Below are 18,303 nucleotides of genomic sequence, written 5' to 3' on the forward strand. Positions count from 1 at the left end.
ATATTAGATTAAATCACTAAAATCGTATTAGTCTAATATTTAGTCTGCTTTAGACTAAAATACACCAGGAAAACATAGTGTATTTTAGTGTAATATAGAAAACTGGGAACATTATTTTGTTACTAATTTTAATAATGTGGAACAATTTGGAGAGAGTGCAAAAAATGCACAATGTTATGTAATTGTTTCTTTTGATTGTGAGTCTCATGGTCTTTCCTTAGTTCTAATGAGCAGGACTTCACATGTCAGAGAGAGACTTCCAATTAGCACAACTGGAAGTCACTCCTCAGGAGAGGTCTGGGAGCAAGTTACCACGGAGATGGGAAAGCTAAACAGTGTCAGGCATGCGACCTTTACGGAGGCTGATTTCTCTGAATGATGGTGGAGGGCAAGGAGCCCGCGAGGAGCTCCCGCGGATGGTCCCTCCCCTGGCTCTGGCCTGTGGCTGAGGGGAGAATTACTGTTGTCAAATGCAGCAGTCCATTAACCTTCACAAGCCTGAACTCCCATTCAAATGACTGTAAAATAAATATAGGTGATGAAACCTGAAGGGGCATCAGTGGTGTGTGTAAGCCCTTCAGAAATTTAGGTACCTGACCTTCCATACAGATCTGGTGAGGTTTTCAGGATCGAAATGCTTCTTTGCAAACTGGCATCCTCACTGGAGAGGTACCTCCTCAACTCACCAAAGGAAATTAAAGCACTTAACTGACTTGCTGTCAGAGGCTGCAAATCCCAGTTATTTTGTTCTCATGCGTGTTTCTCCTGTTCATGCTGTTGATATGATTAGCAACATGATCTAACACTTCATCTGCAGGACATCTTTTTGCCACTTTCCACAAGTGTTTAACATATTTGGAAATTAGTGTCTTTGGTTGCAATGGAACATGATCAAAAAGCAACACATTCATGGTGTGGGGTTTAAAGTTCTCCTGCTCTTCTCAAAAGAATCAAGAGTGCCTTCAGTGATATCTTGCTGTTAGGAGGATCAGTGAGTTTCTTGTTGAATAAATGAGTTTGCACTCAGAGAGTTCTCCCATGGGCCTTAGAGGGTCTCCAGCCAAAGTTAAGAAAGAAAACATTTTCTCACATAAAACATGTATTTGGCAGTGTTAATTAAGAAATACAGTAAATAACTTTCAGAGAATAAGGTACCAGGTCATCTTAAAGTTATATAATACAAACTATTTTAGTGATATAGAATAACAAGAACCTGGGCTTTGAAGTAAAAAACAAAAACAAAAAACACCATTGAAGTACCTCTGTGTACCTCTATGTATTTGCTGTATGATGTAATTGACCCTCTCTTAGCCTCAGTTTCATCATCTACAAAACAAGAATGACCAACTTACAGGTTTGCTGTCAGGTTTAAACTTTGGTACAATGCTAGAACAATATGCTTAATAGATGGGAAATCTTTTTATTATGAAGTATACATTTTCATTATATATATTTAATACTTGGCTGTACATTAATCTGTGATAACAATGGGAATCCTTTAGCAAATACCTGCTCTTTGCCAAGGGTCATTACCACACACTTTATATGTATGAGTTCTTCTTACTATAATCTGGAAGAGTAAGTATTATCCCACTTAATCAAAAAAGAACCTCAGGCTCAGAGAGGTCAAGCAGCTGAACCATGATTTAAACTCGCAGTCAGACTCCAAAGGCTGGTCTTTCTCTGCACCATACTGCCGTGGCTGTAGTGCTGAGCTGTTTGTAGCACAGATCACCAAAACAATGACTTGTGTCTGTATGTAGATGGTGTACAGGCCGACACTGAGAACAACACGGGCAATACGGAAGACCAGAGTTCTGGTTCTGCTACTGACTTGCTGTCTAGCTTTGTGCATAGCTTTCCTGTGCCTCAGTTCATTCATTTGTAAAATTAAGGTATTGCCTGGAAAATCACCAGTGTACCTTTTTATTCTCAAGACACCATGATAATTCAACCTTGAGTAATTCTAAAAATCCCTAACAGCACTTTGGGGCCATGGTATCTTTGACCCAGAAGGCCAAGGGCAAATGCATTTGTTTAAACTCACAATGAACTGGAGCTTCTTGTCATTACCAACACTACTTGGAGAGGTAGTGGAGTGGGGGCCGGTTTTTTATTAAATGCCAGAAAGGAAAATGTAAAAAGGACAATAATCTCATGGAGTCCAACATAGTGGGCTGGATGCTGGTTCTCCAGTTTCTAGTAACTCTCCCTGCCCCCAATTTCAACAAAGAGTATTTCAATTTTTTTTCCTTCTTTTTGAGACAGAGTCTTGCTCTGTTTCCCAGGCTGGAGTGCAATGGCGTGATCTCAGCTCACTGCAACCTCCACCTCCCAGGTTGAAGTCATTCTCCTGTCTCAGCCTCCCGAGTAGCTGGGATTACAGGAATGCACCACCACGCCGGGCGAATTTTTGTATTTTTAGTAGAGATGGAGTTTCACCATGTTGGTCAGGCTGGTCTCAAACTCCTGACCTTGTGATCTGCCCGCCTCGGCCTCCCAAAATGCTGGGATTACAGTCATGAGCCACTGTGCACGCCCAAAAATATCATCCAAATTTTTGATGATATTTTCATGATGTGGAGGTTCTTTCTGCATGAGCATGATTCTATTGATTATTTTTTTAAAAGGTTTTACTAAGATATAATTTGCACACCAATTTAAATTACACAACTCAAAGGTCTTTAGTATATTCTGCAACCATTACCAGTTTTAGAACAGCTTTATTACCCACCCCCACAAAAAAACCCTGTAACCATTAACAGTCAGTCACCATTTATTTCCCACCCCATATTCCCCTATTCCCCAGCCCATGGCAGCTACTAATCTATTTTCTGTCTGTATAGATTTGCATGATCTGGGCATTTTATATGAATGGTTTCATGCAATATATAGCCTTCTTTCATTTAGCATAATGTTTTCAAGCTTCAGCCATGCTGTAGCATATATCAGTACTCAATTCCTTTTAAGTCTGAATAATGTTCCATTGTGTGGACATACCACATTTTGTTTATCTCATCTCTCAGTGGACATTTGGGTTATTTCTCCTTTTTGGTTATTATGAATAATGCTGCTATGAACTTTTATGTACAAATTTTGTGTGGACATATGTTTTCTTTTGTATATGTACCTTAGAGTGGAATTGCTGGGCTAAGTGATAACTTTATGTTTATCATTTGCAAGTACCACTGAACTGTTTTTTAAATAGTGGCTGCACCATTTCATATTCCCTGCAGCAATGTATGATGGTTCTATTTTCTCCACATCCTCACCAACACTGCTACTGTCCACATTTTTTATTTTAGCCATTCTGGTGGAGGTGCAGTGGTGTCACATTACAGTTTTGATTTGCATGTCCCTGAAGACTAACAATGTTGAACATCTTTTCATGTGCTTATTGGCTATTTGTGTATCTTCTTTGGAGAAATGTCTATTTAGAATTTTTGATTCTTTGAGGCTTTATAACAGCTTTCTCAAACAAACCTCCCCCAAGGCAAGAAAGTTGGCCACTGTGTAGAGAGCTCTACAAGTATGTCCCCTTTGGCAAAAGCGGCTTTTCATAAAACTCTTGAGTGGGAAAGGAGAAAGTCTAGATTCAGCTTCAGGATTCACCGGGCTCCTTGAGTATATTAACGTCTTGATAGTTTTCTTAAAGTAAAAGGGAACACAAGTCTCTATATGGAGGACATTTCCCAGGTTTTGTTTGTTTTTTCCTTCTGGAAAAATCAAGATGTACTAAAATCAAGTCTGCTGCTAGGGTACGAGGAAAACCAAAACTAACATAAGAGCCTGCTATGTGCTGAGCTGTTTGCATACCTTATTAAATTCTTATAGCCACAACCATTAGGTTGCTGTTATGAGCAACATTTTACTGATAAAGAGACTGAAATGCAGATAAATTGTCATTTCTTAAGGCCACCAACCCATTAAGTGATGGCAGCTGAACCAGGCTGTCTAGCTGTAAACCTCAGGCTGTTTCGAGTTGGCTGTTTTCTTTTGCTTTGCTCATTGCCTACCATATGGAAGGCCCTTGTCACATGTCTATAAGGACTAATTTTCTTTCCAAAGAGCATGGGTCATTTACAGTCCCATCAACAGTACACGAGCATGCATTCAAACAAATGTCCCCATGGCAGCTTAACCTTTCCAAGTGATTTTGGTTTTGGTCAGTTTCTTTGCTTGAAATTCTGTTTTTAACTTTTTTGTTTTTATTAAGGACAGATTAACTGTGGCTTCTGAAACTTCTTTCAATTATCTAGTAAGCACAAACAGAGAAGACCAAGTACTTGTTTGTAGGGAACAATGTTCAGTTGGGATGTGTGGATTCTAGGTTTTGGTTTTCTTATTAATATTTTGCTCATATTTTTATTCTGGCTACTTTATCCACTGTAGACTAATAATGATGAGTTTAACTCTCCTGCATGGTTTTATCTTGGTCACCCAGAGCCAGGTGACATTTAAATTTTGATTATTCTCATATATAAACATGAAATGATACAAATGTGAATAAATAAAACCAAGCCAATAGATACTGGTGGTGGAATAGTCCAACTTCTTCCTTCCCATATTCATTGGGTCAATATTTCCATTTCTGGCAATATGAAGGATTAGATAATTTAAAAATCCTCCTGGTACAAAATAAAAATTAAAATGCTGAGTCGAATATTTAAAATGCGCTTGGAATTCACAGAAAGCAGTCAAGCATCCTTATTAAGGACGTAGGCTTTCTACATAACCTGGATTGCGGGTTTAAGAAGGAAAGAGAAAACCACTGTTACGCACATGATTTTATGGAAATTCACACTTACTTTGTCCTCTTTAGACTCTGAGTTCCTTAATAACGAGGTCATATGGAGCTTGTACTTCTAAGGTTTGTTGTAGTGTACTGGGTGGTGAGTACATATTACTAAATGAATTAAATAATATTCACTTTGTCTCCAGGTGATAGCAAGGGGACCACAGCGTAGCATACACAGTTACAGACAAATCCATTTCAGAAACCCACTTAGAAAATCTAGGCAGAAAATAGCTACATTAGGTGATAGTTTAAAAATAACATTCCCCTGTACATTTAAGTGCACATACAGGCAGGATTTATGGTGCAAGAGACTGGGAGAATTAAGACAGAGGGGTTAATGGTCCCTGGAAACCAAAGAGCAATCAGGGAAAAATAAATCTGAGATTATACTGTCACTTAGAAAATTGTAAGCACTTGATTGACTGTGTTTATGGCTGGTCAGAGACTCAGGCTCATAAATTCTTTTGTTACATTTTGAAGTTCTACGTTCTAATGTTTAGAGGGTTTGTTATTGCTATTCACATTGCCTTTGTTCAAAACTTCCCTCTAAATGGAATGTCTACTCTCTTGCCCCAGCCTTATTAAAGTAGATGGGCATGATAAAAGCCCACTTTCTCCAGCCTTTCACTCAGTAGGTAACTGTATTTAGCTCTCAGGGTCTGTGGATCCTAAACAAGACAGACTCTGCTGTGAGTAGCTCAAAGTCCTGGGAAGGTAGGATCCCTTTGACTCTTAGTATATATGGCCTATAAATGGTACTTATATACACACACATTTTTCATTAAATGCATGTATCGTGATTTATATTTATAAAATTCAGGTATATAAATTCACATCATATATAAAATGATGGGATGCAGTACTGTGGGAAGTATGGTGCCCTGGGGAAGTACAGGCTATAGAGTCCTACTAAAATGAGTTCAGAATTAAGATTTAAATCAAATGTCTACCTCAGCAAATTCACATCAGAGTCTTGATTTCCTCTCTGGGAAATGGGGATGGTTGGGAGAATCAATGAATAGGAGTGTGTTACAGGGTAGCCCAGGCTCCGCGATGGCTCATTCCTTTTATGTGCATGTATCACACTGCCCCATGCACACTGCAAACTGAGTCTTCTTAGGGATAGGATTAATGGGTGTTCCTTGGGATCCTCCCCAGGGATCAGTCTGGTGTTGCATATAGAGCAGAATGGTTGATTATAAAACAGTTTAGGGAGCCTGCTACTCAGCCAGCATTGTGCTGGGGACTTCTTGTCAGGGTCTTCTCGAAGTGTTGAGGAAGTGAAAATGGATGCCTACCTACATTTGTAATAACTGACTTTTCTTTTGTGGTTGAAGATTGAAGATGAACTGATGCTGGCACCAGGATTTGCTGCCCCACCCCACCTAGATTATGCAGGCTACCACCAGTACATAGAGGAGATGCTTCCTCCAGAAAGCCCGGCACTGTACGGCCTCCACCCAAATGCTGAAATAGAATTCCTGACAGTGACGTCCAACATTCTCTTCAGAACTTTGCTGGAGATGCAGCCCAGTAATGCACTCAGTGGTGATGAACTGGGGCAGTCTACAGAAGAAAAGGTAGAGAACCTTTCCTCCCTTTTCTTTTTCATTGAGGTATAACTTACTTGTACTGAAGTGTAGTAATCTTAATTGTGCAAATCTATAAGTTTTTACCTAGGTTTATACTCATCTAACCACCACCTAGATGAAAATAACATTTCCAACACTCCAGGATACTCATGCCCTTTATCAGTCAACGTACCCCTCGTCTACCCCAGAGATAATCAATATCTTTACCTCCATCATCACAGATTAGCTTTACCTAATTCCAAATATATGAAATCATACAGTGTGCATTCATCTATGTCTAACTCCTTTCATTCTGTATTACATTTGTGAGATTCATCCATGTTGCTCATGTACCAGTGGTTCATTTTTGTTTTGAATTTTATATGAATATAAAATTCTTCATTCTACTGTGAATGAATGTTTGGGTTGTTTCTTGTTTTTCACTTTTATAGAAATATCACAACCATGAACATTCTTCTACAGTCAATATGCAAAGGTAACTCCCAAAGGCATCCATTCCTACTACCCATTTCTCTATACCCAGAAGTGGGATTGCCAGATAATAGGGTATAATGTTTAGCTTTAATAGTATTCCCAATCAGTGTTCTCAAGTGGTTGTACCAGTTACTCTCCCACCAGCAGTGCATGTGAGTTCCAGTTGCTCTATCTTTTTGTGATTTTGTAAGGGTAATGATATCTCATAGTGGTTTTAACTTTGCAGTCCTCAGTTGAGGAATAATATTGAGCATCTTTTCACATGCTTATGGCCATTTGGATATACTGTCTACCCCTGCTGTAAATGAGTTTAAGATTTCAGGACCAGATAAATTACCTGTCAGAGTGATGCCAGCTGGCAGGCCTGATGTCAGAACCAGAGGCAGTAGTCTGAGAAACCAAGGAAAGAAGGAAAGCTGCTTGAGGCTAAGGACAGGCAAAGTTCTTCCATCTTTTCTCCTCTCTAGATATTGACTGGTTTCTCCAGCTCAGTGGTGCTGTCTAGATAGAATGAATACCATGTACATACTCATACCTTTAATATATAAATCTTTCATTCCTTCAGAGCAACTACAGAAGATAGAAGTTTCTTTGTTAAAAATGTTGATCTAAATTGCTCTAGGAATTTTAGGATGCTGTGGTTGGGAGGGCAGCATCATAGTTCACCAGAATTTGCTTATGCTTAAAAGGCTTATTTGGGTTATGTGACTTTTATTTCATTTTTTATTTTTTGAGACAGAGTCTCATTCTGTTGCCCAGGCTGGAGTGCAGTGGCACCATCTTGGCTCACTGCAACCTCTACCTCCCAAATTCAAGCGATCCTCATGCCTCAGTCACCCAAATAGCTGGAATTACAGACATGCTCCACCATGCCCAGCTAATTTTTGTATTTTTAGTAGAGACAGAGTTTTACCAGATTGGCCAGGCTGGTCTCGAACTCCTGACCTCATGTGATCTGCCCATCTTGGCCTCCCAAAGTGCTGGGATTACAGGCGTGAGCCACTGTGCCCAGCCCCTGGTTCACGTGGCTTTTAAAAGGATCTTGTTAATTTAGCAGATTATAAAATACAGTACCCAAATAATAGGCTTCTACTTCCTCCGATCATATCTTTACATATAAATAACATGTAGTTGATGACAGTTCTATACTCCCTAAATGTTAAGTGAATAAACTGCAAATAACTGTAGCTCCTTCTTGACTAGATTTGCGGCTCCATGGAAGGGGGAGTGCTGGCATTGGTGCAGAAGCACCAATGAGGCAGCTGAGGGAGTTGGCACTGCCACGCCACCCACCTCCTGGGAGCCGTAGGCATCTTTCAAATGCATTCGCAGGCATCTTCAGAAATTGTATGATATATTCTGGAACTTCAAAAAGTAGAGGATATACATAGTCACCATGACCAAAACTGAAATAGAAAGGAGCTAAATCTTTGTTTTAATATTTTAAGGTTAAGAATGTCTTGGATGACATTTTGGAGAAACTTCCAGAAGAGTTCAACATGGCAGAGATAATGCAAAAAAATTCAAATAGAAGCCCATATGTTCTTGTTTGCTTCCAAGAATGTGAGAGGATGAATATTCTCATTCGGGAAATACGTATATCACTTGAACAACTGGACCTTAGTTTGAAGGTAAGCTTAAAGTGAGGCTATAGCAGACTTCAGCACATTGGAAGATATTCACTATGTGGCTTTTTTTCTCCATGCAAGGGGGAATTGGCATTATCTCCTGCTCTGGAAGCCCAGCAGTTTGCATTGAGTTATGACACGGTACCAGACACTTGGAGCAAACTGGCTTATCCTTCTACTTATGGCCTAGCCCAGTGGTAAGCTACCTCATCCTCACTGCCACTGGCCCTGAGCAGCCTCAGTGCTGGGTTAGTGTTCTGAATAATGCTTCCTAAGAACTATGCAGACTGGGATTTGTGACTGTACTCAACCTGTAACTGTAAAAACTCTTCCACCAATTTCATTTGAGTTTACTTGGTATATTGAATCAAAGGCAAAAATCAGTCAAAAGACAGGGTCAGGGCAAGATTCAAATTCTGCCTCTCACTCATTGGGTATATGATCTTAGACAAAATAATCTGTCTCTTTTTTAAATCTGAAAAATGTAGATGGCAATAGAATCCCCTCACTGAGTTGTTGTAAGAGTTAAATGGCCATGGAAAGCAACTTGAATTTGCCTTTGTGTCATCTTGTAACTTTACTTTGCAAACCTGAGATTTCTATGCCTTCTCATAGACAACTTTTGAAAAGTTTGTAATATGGTATGCAGTATGCAGTAAACTAGACTGGGGGTATAACTGCAGAGATGTGTCACAAAGCTAGGGCAGAAATTCACAGATCACTGAAGGCTGGTGTTACACCTAATTGCTCCTTGGTCTTGGCAGACAATTCAGGAAGTTTCACAAAGTTCTTTATTCCTGACTTTTCGGTGCTGACTTTCTTTCCCCCTGCTTTCCTGAATCATTATTCCATGAACCTCAACTATCCCTGTACCATTCCTATTATATTAGTGAAGACTCTGTACATTGTAGCACGCATTTTTGATTTTTCTAACACAGTGTTAGACCCTTCAGCTTCCCTCTGAACACCAGCCTCCTTCTGGTCTGGAATTGTAGTTCCATCTTATTTTAAACCACATTATTTTTGTTCTGTTTTGCTTGTGGTCAATCATTATTTTTGCTTCAATATACTGTACTGATTTTTTTGCTCATCATTGCTTTTTTTGTATCTTGTTCTGGGCTTTTTTTTTTTTTTTTTAATCAGAGTATAAAATACAGAACAGGGCTTGTGGGGCAGGGGATGCAATCATCTTGTGTATCTGAAACTGTCCTTACCACACTCTTATTCTTGACTGATAGTTTACTTATACGTAGAATTCCAGGACACAACAATTATTTTTCCTTCAGGACTTTGATGTTCTAACTCCATGGTTTTCTAGCATTGATTGTAGAAGGTGGGTCTGGTCTTAAATATTTGCATTCCTTCCCAAGTTTTAAAATGTTTCTCTTTACCCTTGATGTTAAACAATTTTACTATCGCATTGAGGTGTGGATTTTTAAAGTACTGTTATAAATGTGAGACTCCATCCATAGCTTTTATTCTGAGCGCTTTTTTCTCCGAATATCGTCTTTCTCTCTATTCTCCTCATGTCTACATTTATCTGCCAGACCTCTTAACGTTCTCAGTGTATCTCTCAGCAGTATACTTGTAGACTTCATCAGTTCCGGGTGATCTTCATTACATCTTCAACTGTATCCAATCTGTTTCTTCTCTTAATTATTTAGATTTCATTGTCCAGGTTGGGTGCAGTGGCTCATGCCCAGCACTTTGGGAGGGCAAGGCAGGAGGATCACTTGAGCCCACGAGTTCGAAGCCAGCCTGGGCAACCTAATGAGACCCTGTCTCTAAAAAAAAAATAATAAAATAAAATAAAAATTAGCCAGGTGTGGTGGCATGCGACTGCAGTCCTAGCTACTCAAGGTATAGAGGTGGTAGGATTGCTTAAGCCCAAGAGGTCAAGGGTGCAGTGAGCCATGATCATGCCACTGCATTCCAGCCTGGGTGACAGAGCAAGACCCTGTCTCAAAAAATAAAATATATTTCATTGTCCATAATTTTCAGTTCCAGGTTGTTTATGTTTTTGGAAGGGTGCCCAGCATAGTTTCATAATTTCCTTCTTATGACTATTCTCTTTTCCTGAGAAATTTAAATATACTTACAAATAAGTATTTTCTTCAAGACTTCTCTATTTCCTGGGTTATAAAGCTTCCTGTTTGTTGGATTTGCTGGTGGTTTTTCATGCCATATACTCTTCTATCTATACCTGAATGACAGTTTGGCTAGTTATTAAAAAATAGTAACACCCTCAGTTGGAGGCCTTTGTAGCCATCACTCTCCTCTTGTCAAATGCTGCCATGGAGATGTCAAAAGCTAGCATACTTCTTTTCCCTTTACAAATGGCTTCATGTTTTCCCCTGGCCATCCAGGGATTCTTTATCTTTATTGTTCATATTATTTATACTAGTATTGATTACTCTCTACCAAATTTTCTTGGAACATGATGTGCCCTTGATTATATAGATTCAAAGGTATAATTTAGGAAAACTCAAATTTTCTAGAATTACATTTTTTTTTTTTTGAGACAGATTCTCATTCTGTTGCCTAGGCTGGAGTGCAGTGACGTGATTGCAGCTCACTGCAACCTCTGCCACTTGGGTTTAAGCAATTCTCCTGCCTCAGCCTCCCTAGTAGCTGGGATTACAGGCATGTGCCACCATGCCCGGCCAACTTTTGTATTTTTAGTAGAGATGGGGTTTCACCATGTTGGCCAGGCTGGTCTCGAACTCCTGACCTCAAGTGATCCACCTGCCTCAGCCTCCCAAAGTTCTAGGATTACAGATGTGAGCCACCATGTCTGGCCTCATTTTAGCTTTCATTTTATTGCTTTCATTCTAACCCTTTACCTCTTCACTTCCATTTGTTTTTTTTATTCTCCCTTATGCTGTTTCACTTTTTGCTTCATTTCTGTATTTTCTACTTCTTTTCTGGGGTCTTCAAACTTTATTTCCTTACTTTTTCCTACCTGATCCCTTCTAAGTCATGATCTTGTTTATATCAACAATCACTTGTTTTAGTTATTACAAATTGGCTGCAGTGTTTTATCCTCATGATGGCAACATTTTGAGAGAAATGTCTGCCTGCCTTTGCTTTTCTTGTTCTTCGCCTTTTTCCTTTGTGTGGTGCCTATGCTGTTTCTTCTTCTTACCGTCAAGTATGCCTTTTCTGATCTAGCTATCTGGAAGAATTTAATATAGGTCCAGGCACAGGAATTTTCCTTGTGGTGACGTAAGTTTGAACGTGAGTATTCTGAACCTTTTCTTCTTCACAGCCCAGTCAGCCAAATATCTCAGGCAGACATTTTCTGCCATGTGGTTTGCCAGGGTGCTTCCTCATTCACCCCCACTTCCTTTGCAACTCTGAAGCAGACAAGGTCCTAGAAAACTTCAGTGCCAGCCCTTCCTTCTGGAGAACTCTGGCTTTTACATTGAGGCTATGCTCTCTCTACTTCATTCTCCTGGTCCCCTTTAGGCAGCCTCTGAAACTGACAATTCAAGGTGTCACTTGTCTCTTAATTTTATGAAAGAGGTTCATCTGTCCCTAGCCTCTGTGAGCCAGCTTCCTTATAGGTCAGCTGCAGGTATTTCCTACCTTGCGCAATTGTGAGGAGCCGAGAAGAGAACATGTATGTAACAGCAGCGTTTCTCAAACCACTGGCATGCCATTCGTGGTTGACTTGTTTTCCTTATTAACCTTTTCCTCCCCACTTTCAGGCAGCGACTGCACGTGCTTAGACTGCTGTCACGTGCCCCATTGCCCCCGCACATGTTGTTCCCTCTGCCTATCGGCTTTCCTGGCAACTCTGGTCTCGTAACCACCATCACAGCCTTGCCATCCCTGGTCCTCAGACACCCTGTCCATACCTCCAAGTTGGCATTTGTCAGTCCAAGTCATAGGGTGAGGACCTTTGTACAGTCACCATATAGCATGAAGAGGCGCTAATAAAAGTTGTTGCATAAATGGAAATGAGTTTTCCACATTCCTCAGTGTATCTTGCCCTACTGTTAAGAGCTACAGGCATCAAGTCTCCAATGGGAAACAAACTAGCCCTTGAAAGGGACAGTGCCCTGCAAATTGTCAGGGAAGGATTTGACCAGCTACCAGTATACTTCTCTACCACCACCCTGCCCTAACCGCCCCCCCACCACCAGAACATATTGGAAAATGGCTATTTTACTGAACAAGTTTATTTCTTCCTACCTCCCATAAACCAGGTTCAATAACCTCCTCCTGCGATGCCGAGAACTCGATACTTGGACACAAGACCTTGCCCTTCCAGCTGTCGTGTGGCTCTCTGGCTTCTTCAACCCTCAGTCCTTCTTAACTGGTAAGGGCTGAGGCAGTGCAGTCCCTGATGCAGACAGGACCATACCCTACCAGAAGCCCTGCCCTGTTTACCTATGATGGCATCTCCTTGCCCTGCTAACTAATCCTCAAGCAGCAGCCATTATAGAAAGGACCAGCAGCTACAGAGGAAACAAAGTCCTGGACAGGCGAGTAGCAGCAGGCGGGAAAAGGCCTCCTATAGCAGCAAGAGCAGCCACGTGAGGTGGGGCACGGTGTCCTCTAGTAAACATTTTCTGGAAAGGGCCGCATAGCTACTCTATTGTAGTGCAAAAACCACAGACAATACACAAATGGCTGTGGCTATTCCAATAAAACTATTTACAGAAACAGCGAGCTTGTCCTGCAGGCCTTAGTTGGTCAAAGCCTGCTCCAGCGCAGCTACGTGCAAATGCCCAAAAACCTAAAACACCCTATGGGACTAAAGGATGCCTCAATTTACTGGTAGCTCCTGGGAACCTTATATGCAACATTTTTATCCTATTCGATGTTTGTTATGTTTCCAAAGCAATCATGCAGACGATGGCTCGAAAAAATGAGTGGCCACTGGATAAAACGTGCTTGACTGTTGATGTTACCAAAAAAACAAAGGAAGATTATGGCCACCCGCCAAGGGAAGGTGCATACCTCCACGGACTCTTCATGGAGGGTAAGACACCCCAAGGAGTAAGTGGGGAACCTTTTCCTTACTCAGGTTCAGATTGGTGTTTGTCCTCTTACTGTTTCTCAGCATCTCCTCACTCACACAGTAACCTTATGCTAGTCATTATCTCATTTCTTCCTCTTAAATAATTTAAATGCTGGGATGTGTGTCCAATGTGAACCAAATTGTGTAATATTTGGGGTAATGGCTATCACTTAAATTTTGCACATATATCTGGGTGGTAATGCCACTGAGTAACTTTAGACTTAGACTGAATTTACATTATTTTGCTTTTCAATATAATGATTTTAAAATCTTTTTTCTACTGTTTAAAAACTGTCAGTAAATTTGCTCTAATATTTTACTACAAGACTTCTCCAAGCCTTGAAGATGCTACTGCGTTCTGGCCACGTATTTATTCTACAGGACACTTAGTCCCTACCAAGATGTTCCTTTTTTACTTTAAAGCAAGTGCCACAAGTTCTGACATAAATGAAAGACTGGAACTTGGTGTAAGAGAATAAGGTGCGACGGGGAGGGAATGTGTTGAACTGCAGATTTAAAGGGAGGGCAAACTAGTTCAAATTAGTTTAATGTATGTGAATTCTCTTAGAATCCCATTTCATAAAATCAGCTTACTTCTACAGGAAAGTTTATACTTCTACAGGAAAGTTTATACTTCTACAGGAAAGTTTATACTTCTACAGGAGAGTTTAGCCACTAAGCATGGAAGCAAAGCGGTGCCTCCACTGCAGGCGGGGTAACCTACCTTTCAAAGCTCAGTCTGGCCAGCTCAGTAAAAATACCACTGACAAGCAAAAAAGTATGACAAAACCAGAATGTTTATTGCATCAAACAACTTGATCATCAGTAGCAACCTGCCACACAATTGCAACCGTTGTGTTTTTGCTATAGGCGCCCGCTGGGACACCCAATCAGGAACCATTGTTGAAGCCCGTCTCAAAGAGCTGACATGCCCTATGCCGGTCATCTTTGCAAAAGCCACCCCCGTGGAGAGACAAGAAACCAAACAGACCTACGAGTGCCCTGTGTACAGAACCAAACTGAGAGGCCCCAGCTACATCTGGACCTTCAGGCTGAAGAGCAAAGAGAAGACTGCAAAATGGGTTCTAGCCGGAGTGGCTCTGCTGCTAGAAGTGTAAGATAACTCTAGCCTCGGCTGGAGTGCAGTGAGGATTTTCTATTGTGTTGCTGCACTGTTCCCATGCACATTAATGTATTCTATTACAACTTTTTAGTAACTCACACGTGCATTCTTTTTTCAACGCTATCCTTAAAAAGTGAAGAAAGGAGAGTGAAAATCAGACAAAATATTAGAAACTTATTCAGGGCTGAGTGTGTGGTGGCTCACGCTTGTAATCCCAGCACTTTGGGAGGCCGAGGCAGGTGGATCACGAGGTCAGATCGATACCATCCTGGCTAACATGGCACAACCCCATCTCTACTAGAACTACAAAAAATTAACCGGGTGTGGTGGCACACAACTGTAGTTCCAGTTACTCAGGAGGCAGAAGAATCGCTTGAACCCAGGAGGCAAAGGTTGCAGTGAGCCGAGGTTGCACCACTGTACTCCAGCCTGGGCAACAGAACAAGACTCCATCTCAAAAAAATGTATATCACATCTGAACATGCAAAAGGAATGCAGCCAGAAAGGAGATTTTAGTTCTTAAACAACCAATCAATTAAATTAAAAATTATTAGCCCTTAAACTCTTTTAAAATATAAAAGCAGCAGGCCCCAGGTGAGTCCTGAAGGAAGAGGCTAGCACTCTGTGAGGCCTCCAGTGTCTACAATGTTGACAGTCCCCTTTTGCTCAAGTTTTAGTAAAACTGTTCTGCAGTTAATTGCACTTTGTTCAGTGTAAATTTTCAATGACCAAGAGCAGGTTAAACGATGTGTGTGGTCTATTAAACTGTGGTCACTTGTGCTAAGGCAAACTTGGCCTGGAGTTACTGTTTGGGAAGCCAAAGAGATCAAGGCAGGAGCTGCTCATACAATGTTTTCTCTCTAACTTATCTGAACTTTAACCCCACCCAATTTAAACTGTGCTTTTTTAACCCCACCCCATTTAAACTGTGCTTTTTAATCACTGAACAAAGTTCAGCATACAAATAGGTCTGTGCATACATCTATATAGATTCCTCTGCTCTGCTGTCTTCCTGAGAAATCTTTGTAAGCATATAAACAATCTTAAAAAAAATAGTATTTAGAAACAGTAATCTCTACAAAGAATTTCTGTATGAAAACACAACCGTAAAAAATCTTAGGCACAAATGGTATGCATGTCTTGTTGGAGTACTCTATGGTGAGGTGGCTGGTTCTGTTTTCCTCTTAATTGTCTTCTACCAGCTCCTTTTGTAAACTGAGAAAAAGATGAGAAATAGTTGGTAAGTAGTAGATGAGAAATATTTGGTAAGTAATTAGTACAAAGCTTGAGAGGTTCTATAATCATCTAAGAGTACAAAGCCAAAGCCAGAACCCATATCTCCTGACACTCGAAATCCTGACATTTTCTGCATCAGTATCGGTACACCCTCCGGTACAGTACACCCCAAGCATGACTTGCCTCACTCCCGCATTCCAGAACCACGATTACTTGTAGCTCACATTCTATCCTCTTGCCCTGAACTCTCTCTTCGCACTAGGATTATGGCTCCCTGTTCATAATCTGTGTCGTTTCCCCTCAGCCTGCCTTGTTTACTCCTTCCATTTCTGTCATACACCTCAAGGAGAAATTCCGGTTAAAGGCAACATGGAGTTGAGTTGAAAAATCTAGCAAAGGAGAATATTCCCTAATAGGGAAAATATTGGGCCTGAGCTTTTCCAATGCACACAGATACAGAATGGATGGTACTCGTGGTTTATATAAGTTACAGGGGCAGGCAACAACTATTTGCCAAGAGGATCGCCCATGCTCGGCCTTGGGATTTCAAGCTGTTTTTAAGCTGCAGGAGACTTACCTCTCCAGATATTCCTTAACATTGTTATAACCATAAAACTTGGCCAGATGAATGAGGATTCCTGTGGCACAGCGGCCGTCACGCTTCCGACAGTAGCTGCAATTGCAGATCCCACGACAGGGGGGACATACCCAATCCTAACAGAGAGATGACAGCAGACACTTCGCTCATTATCTACAGGCTCTGGCAAGAACTGGGATTCGGATCCAGACTGGCTCAGCTGGCCTGTCCTCCAACCTTTAATCACATGGCATCTTTCAGTCTACATCCCAGGGGGCTCCTCACGAGGCAGGAAGGCTGATCACCCCACGTCACATGCAAACACTGAAAAACGACACCTTTCAGGGCTCCCTGCTTAAAAATTATGGAGAGTTTCACAAGCATTTGGCCAAGCACAGGGCCCTGTGTGAGTGTGCAGGTCACAGGCCTAGGATGTCAGCCCTGGTTTAGGAGCACAAGGTTTCCAAAAGATCAAGGTGTGAATTTCAGCCCTTTCAATGTATGTTCATTGTTGAACGACTAACCTGAGCAGCAGTTTATGCTGGTCAATTGAGGACGATATATTTACCCCATGACTGCTGCCTAAGATGCCACACTTGGGAGCAGGAGTGCCCCAGGCTCAAGGTCGTGCCTACTCACCATGATACTATGTCTCATTTTACCAAGGGAGCTGAGAGAGAGACAGGTTATACACCTATTTCACGGGATTAAACAAATTTCTACGAGTGAGCGACAGCTTGCACAGTGCCAGGCACACAGAAAGCACTCAATACTGCAGTGTACACCTCCCTCTCGGCCTGGCCCAGAAAAACAAATGAGAGGGAAATCACTCTGCTGAAGGACAGGTACAGGGATTACTTGTATAAAACTAGAAGACTGTAAGCAAGTTTTGCTCTGACAATGGAAAATCTAACATAAATTCTTCTATTCACTGGTCAGCTTGCTCTCCTTCCAGAATGAATCCCTATTTTTCATTTTCCCTGGAGCCTTAAGATACAAATGGAAGGGGAAAACCAGAGTTCTGGACCTCCCAGTTCCCAGTGAGAACCCAGGAAGCCCATCTTCAGCTTGCTTCCTTCATCAGTACAATTTACAACAAATGCAAACACTGCTCCTACCGGATCCAGCAACGCCGATCTGACATCCTCCCCATAGCGGTTCCGCAGGCATGGTCCACAGAACTGTCCTCGCACACCACAGCAACCCTGGTTCCGACACACTGTCTTGGTGTCAATGGTCTTTTGGCGACACTGATGGCACGTGTTACCCTACGGGGGGAAGGCAGTGAGCAGGTGAACACAGGGATATGCTGATGCCCACTGAGGCCAGATGCCATCATGTGCATTTCCAAATGTATGAAGAAATACCACCTGTCTCCTCAAATGAAGCAGGACTGTTTTCCTAAGAACCACAGCATCGTCTCTAGATAAGGGGTCCCAAGCCCCCAGGCTAGAACCAGTCTGTGGCCTGTTTGGAACCGGGCTGCACAGCAGGAACTGTGCAGCAGGTGGGTGAGCATTACCACCTGAGCTCTGCCTCCTCCTGTCAGGTCAGTGGCACCATTAGATTCTCATAGGAGCACAAACCATCTTTTGTGAATTGTGCATGTGAGGGATCTAGGTTGTGTACCCTTTAAAAGAATCTAATGCCTGATGATCTGAGGTGGAACAGTTTCATCCTGAAACCATCCCCTGCCCATCTCCCAAATCTATGGAAAAACTGTCTTTCACAAAACCAGTCCCTAGTGCCAAAAAGGTTGGGGACTACTACTCTAGAATGTAACCATCACAGGTCTGTGGCCAGAGAAGCATATCAGGTCAGATGAGGCTGAGCAGAGACCCAGGAG

At 41.6% G+C, this 18,303-nt stretch overlaps 2 protein-coding genes across 4 annotated transcripts in view; one reads left to right on the forward strand and one right to left on the reverse strand.

Moving 5' to 3' along the window:
- DNAH11 (dynein axonemal heavy chain 11) overlaps nt 1–14,851 on the forward strand; it is a 396,815-nt gene extending 381,964 nt beyond the window's left edge. Inside the window, exons 77-82 of the mRNA XM_017871552.1 lie at nt 6,136–6,378; nt 8,313–8,495; nt 8,574–8,689; nt 12,704–12,816; nt 13,342–13,482; nt 14,392–14,851. Coding sequence (XP_017727041.1) covers nt 6,136–6,378; nt 8,313–8,495; nt 8,574–8,689; nt 12,704–12,816; nt 13,342–13,482; nt 14,392–14,639 — 1,044 coding nt within the window. The 3' untranslated portion in view covers nt 14,640–14,851. The remainder of the gene's footprint in view (nt 1–6,135; nt 6,379–8,312; nt 8,496–8,573; nt 8,690–12,703; nt 12,817–13,341; nt 13,483–14,391) is intronic.
- A 185-nt stretch (nt 14,852–15,036) lies between these two features.
- Nucleotides 15,037–18,303, reverse strand: part of CDCA7L (cell division cycle associated 7 like) — a 44,335-nt gene continuing 41,068 nt past the window's right edge. For all 3 annotated transcript variants that reach the window (XM_017871553.1, XM_017871556.1, XM_017871555.1), the window contains 3 exons: nt 17,576–17,725; nt 16,458–16,594; nt 15,037–15,859 (listed from right to left, as the gene is read on the reverse strand). In XM_017871553.1, coding sequence (XP_017727042.1) covers nt 15,829–15,859; nt 16,458–16,594; nt 17,576–17,725 — 318 coding nt within the window. In that variant the 3' untranslated portion in view covers nt 15,037–15,828. The remainder of the gene's footprint in view (nt 15,860–16,457; nt 16,595–17,575; nt 17,726–18,303) is intronic.

Source organism: Rhinopithecus bieti, unplaced genomic scaffold (assembly GCF_001698545.2).
Source record: "Rhinopithecus bieti isolate Rb0 unplaced genomic scaffold, ASM169854v2 scaffold_5882, whole genome shotgun sequence".
NCBI classification, from domain to species: domain Eukaryota; kingdom Metazoa; phylum Chordata; class Mammalia; order Primates; family Cercopithecidae; genus Rhinopithecus; species Rhinopithecus bieti.